Below are 4,255 nucleotides of genomic sequence, written 5' to 3'. Positions count from 1 at the left end.
GGTAATTCAGACCTGCTGGGCTGCTTGGCCCCCACATCGCTGCTTGCAGCTACATATCTTCAGTTAACATGATTATATTATTGTTTTTACAACAATGACCTCTACCAATGTTTCCATAACCCTCCCCTAAACAGCTCTTAAAATGACTTCATAAGATTTACACGTTTCCTCATACTTTGTCCAGTCACCAATGGGTCTTTTTTTGGCAAGGTAAATAATTACCAAGAAGAATAGTTTTCTGGAATGCCTTGCACCTTGGGTACATATATTTTTTCAGATGTGCTTGCTTTTAATTTCAGGGGCTGGGAAAATCCAGAAACACAACTTGTTAACATTTTTCTGTTCTTTGCAGAACATTAAATAACATATATTTTCACTGTATGTGCACCATTCATATTAGTTAACAGTTTCCACTCAGTTTACATATACATGTGGGCATGTGTCCAGGTCTGGGATAGTGTATAGAATAGTTTAGTATAGTATGCTCTGTTTCTGAAAACATTTTAACTTGAAAGAGGCTTAAAAGTTTGTAATTCAAAGACAGAGAAGGAAAGAAGGAGATTCAAAAATGCAAAGCATTCATAATACTACGCAGTACATGAGATCTGATGGCACGTGTATTTACAAACATGGACTTCGCCATTTAATTGGCCCTTTTCAGTCATAACTTTTATGAAGGTCATTATGGAATTTCCAGGTTCCCGTCAGGAAATCAGGCTTGTTTACTTTTCTGTTTGAAACTCTTCCGAGATATGCAAATGTCGTCTATAATTTCTTATCAGCAGCTGAAAGCAAGCTGACCTCTGGCTGCTTTGACGCAGGGGATGTAAACAAGAAAAGACATTGGTTAAGTGAAATCTTTTTTTCAGTTTGAACCAAGGCATACAGTATGTATATGCAGATTCACCAAGGCATACAGTATGTATATGCAGATTTCAGTTGCACCAATTGTCACAACTTAGTTTTTGAAGATCAAATGCATTTTATGCAATTAAATAAATGCATTCTTTAAGATCACACCATTATGCATTTTGTCCACAAAGATACATTGCTATGCATTCACATTGTGTACACAAATGCATGTACACTTTTTTTAACTTAAAAATTAAACAAATTGCACTAAACTGAAATTGTTTAAAATTCCATGACTCAGTTTTACAATACTGACTCACAATCAATGTCCTACAACTTTCAGTGGAAATAAATATTTTCTTTTTCAGATTAATGCTGACTTCTACAAAATGTCAAGCACACTTTGTTTTAATGAACTGAAATATTTCTGTGCTTGTTTAAGACAGGAATTGCATTTTGTAACTTGTAAAGTTTCAGGAACAAATGAAGCACAAACAAATAAGAGGATTGTGAAATCTGCATTTTGTTCCACAAATGTGAGACTGTGCGCCTAGTAAATCTGAACATCTGAACGAATTACGTTTGGTCCAAAAATATCAGTAAACAATCAGTATTCCACAACATGCATCTGACCTTGTTTGTGGGATAGGACATATAAACTTATGTCAAATAAACATGTACTGTATGTGACCTAATTCTTGGGTAGGATATATTAACGTGTGTAAAATAAAAGCAATTCAACAATGAAGAGCATTCATGTCACAGACTATTAAGATGGTACAACTAAGATGGCGGAGTGTGATGATAACATTTGTGAATTCACTGACATGGTAGGACTTTGGGGATGAAAATACAAGAAAAATGTCAGATATTCAAAGGACATTGGTTTATGAATCAACAGCCATGTTGTGCCTGTCAATGCAGGAAGGCCCTACAATGCATCCAGAGGGGCAGGTCAAATCCATACAGACGCAGTTAGCAGGAGTTACTTGGTTAAGACATAAGTATGCCTTTAGCTTTTAACAAAATAGATTAAAGCTGTCACAGGCCCAAATACATATCCAGGCAGTTTTGGTCACATCAGTAGATTACATCCCAAGATGAAGGAGTGAGGCCAAATGTAAAAATTGTAGCTGGTAAAACAATTACTAGTTCTGTTGTTCATATTTGATTTAAAAAGCCACTTATGGCCCTGCTGATCTGAATGGGACTTTGAGCATTAGCCATGTCATATAATGTCTGACAAAAAACTTTTAAAGGCATAACAACCTTGTTTTCAGCAGGAGTCAAAGCCAGCCTCCAGTGTATGGCCACACCTGAAGGGCAGGATCATTTTATTGCACTCTCATCCTTATTTAGCAGTTACTTCCTGCACGTGCTACATTTTCCAGGAATTCCTTCCTTCTTTGCTTTGCCCTCCCTTGACGATTTCTCCTCCTCAGACGTGCATACAAAGGTGTGGTTCTGAGGTACTAGTTATTCATAGATAGAGGAAAGAGTTTTAGAGCCACTCCAAACATACAGAGGGTGGACAAACTGTTCCTAACATAGACTGACCACTACAAGGTTGGCAATTGTTTAAAGCAACATTTCTTATTGAAAACTACTGGAACTTGACAAACGTTTATAAATATTCAGTGACCACTGGAGACAGAGCAATAGATCATGCCAAGAAGCAATTAACACAGAAGGGCTACGGCAGATACAACTGAATTCAGGTAAGACGGATTCACTGAGCATCTCTCTTCCCTCAGGAGCAATAGAGTAAATTGTTAGACGTACACATAAGGTCTATCATGTCTGCTTCCACCTGCAATTCCATAAACATAAAACATACCTCTGATTAATGTTGATATTTTAAAATGATGTGTCTACACGTTAAATAACTCTAGAGTTATACATATAGAGGGTTTTTCTTATTTGCTGCCAAAATTGCAATGAGGTAGCCTAATATACAATACTTATGGAGTGATATGTGCAGTTCATGCTTAAGGAAACCAGTATTTACACATTCAGCCAGTATTTACACTGTCACTGCCGAAAACTAAAACAGTAACAGTTCTCCATAGAAACAAGAGTCTGTCCATAGAAACTGAATAATGATTGACTTACCAGCTCCACACCACACCACAAAAATAGCAATGACCTTGAATACTTAACAGCTCAGGTGACAACATAGAGTCTTAGATGTTATAGAGCTTATACCAAAATATGAAAGACTAATGCACAGATTTATTGTTAATGACTTCAGAGTCTGAAAACCTATTTTAAAATGTAAATTATGCTGTATATGTCCCCATACTTGTTCATACATCTCCTTATTTACAATGCTGATGCAAATTTAAGACTACCTAAATTCGTCGCCTCACTCCTGTTTCCACAATTGCTTTTTTTTCTCTTAAATGTAATTTTATGGTTGATGGTTACAGAGTATTTCAGATGGATGTCTTTTTCTCAGGACCATCTCTTTAAGGCAAGAGTCCAGGATGCACACCAGTGCTGTGTGGCACACCCAAGGGACACTGGGTCCCTCCGGTTACAGTGAGGCTGCCGAGAGCCCTGACGATGGCCGACCTGAATGCTCCATCTGCTTTAGCAGCTATGACAACGTCTTCAAGACGCCCAAGCTCCTGGACTGTACCCACACTTTCTGCCTAGAGTGCCTCGCACGTATCCTAGCCGGGTCCGAGGAGTTTAAGAAACAGGTGAAGACACCGGGGGAAAGCGATGCCCACATCTCTTGCCCTCTCTGTCGCCACCCCACCACCGTGCCCAGGAGCGGCCCTCCAGCTCTGGTGACGAGCAGGGAAGTGCTGGGAAGCCTGCCGCAGCACCTCCAGCAGGAGGAGCCTGTGAGTATGATGGGGAGGAGGCTGTGCTACCTGAGCCCCACGCGCCCTACCTGCATCTGCATTGACATCGGGGAGAGCAAGCCAGAGGGAGAGGCAGCAGCCAGGCAAGAGGACAGGCAAAGGTATCCCTTTTGCTGCTGGAGGTTGTGCAAGAACTGGAGGCGACTTCTGATTCTGGTCATCTTCCTGGTGCTGCTCGTCTCTGTGGTAACGTGGCCAATCCAGTGCATGATCACCAAACACACTCTTGCTGGCTGCATTATATGCAATCATACACCACCAACCACAGCCCCTCCGGACAGTGAGCCACTGCCCGGCATGGGGTTCCCTCTGTGAGGTAGGTCAGATACACACACGTGCTAAAAGCGCTAAGCCCTTATGGACTGCAGTATGACTTACCACAGGATGATTTACCTCCACATGAGCGTTCATGATTTTACACGTCACATATCACAAAGTCACCCTCACATGGGCACATATGTACTATTTGTGATGACATTGTCAAATCTGTCTGTCACCCTCAGTGTGTGAAGACACAGAAGTCACGTTGA

General features: G+C 40.6%; 1 protein-coding gene across 1 annotated transcript; it reads left to right on the top strand.

Moving 5' to 3' along the window:
- Nucleotides 1-3,338: 3,338 nt before the first annotated feature.
- Nucleotides 3,339-4,040, top strand: LOC308370834 (RING finger protein 223; the record flags this gene model as incomplete). The annotated part of the gene is made up of 1 exon (XM_080845552.1): nucleotides 3,339-4,040. The coding sequence occupies one exon, from the start codon at nucleotides 3,339-3,341 to the stop codon at nucleotides 4,038-4,040; it is 702 nt and encodes a 233-aa protein (XP_080701678.1).
- Nucleotides 4,041-4,255: the final 215 nt, after the last annotated feature.

This window comes from Sprattus sprattus, assembly GCF_963457725.1.
Source record: "Sprattus sprattus genome assembly, chromosome: 10".
NCBI lineage: Eukaryota > Metazoa > Chordata > Actinopteri > Clupeiformes > Clupeidae > Sprattus > Sprattus sprattus.
The sequence above is the reverse complement of the archived record's forward strand: the minus strand, read 5'-3'. Positions and strand labels throughout refer to the sequence as shown.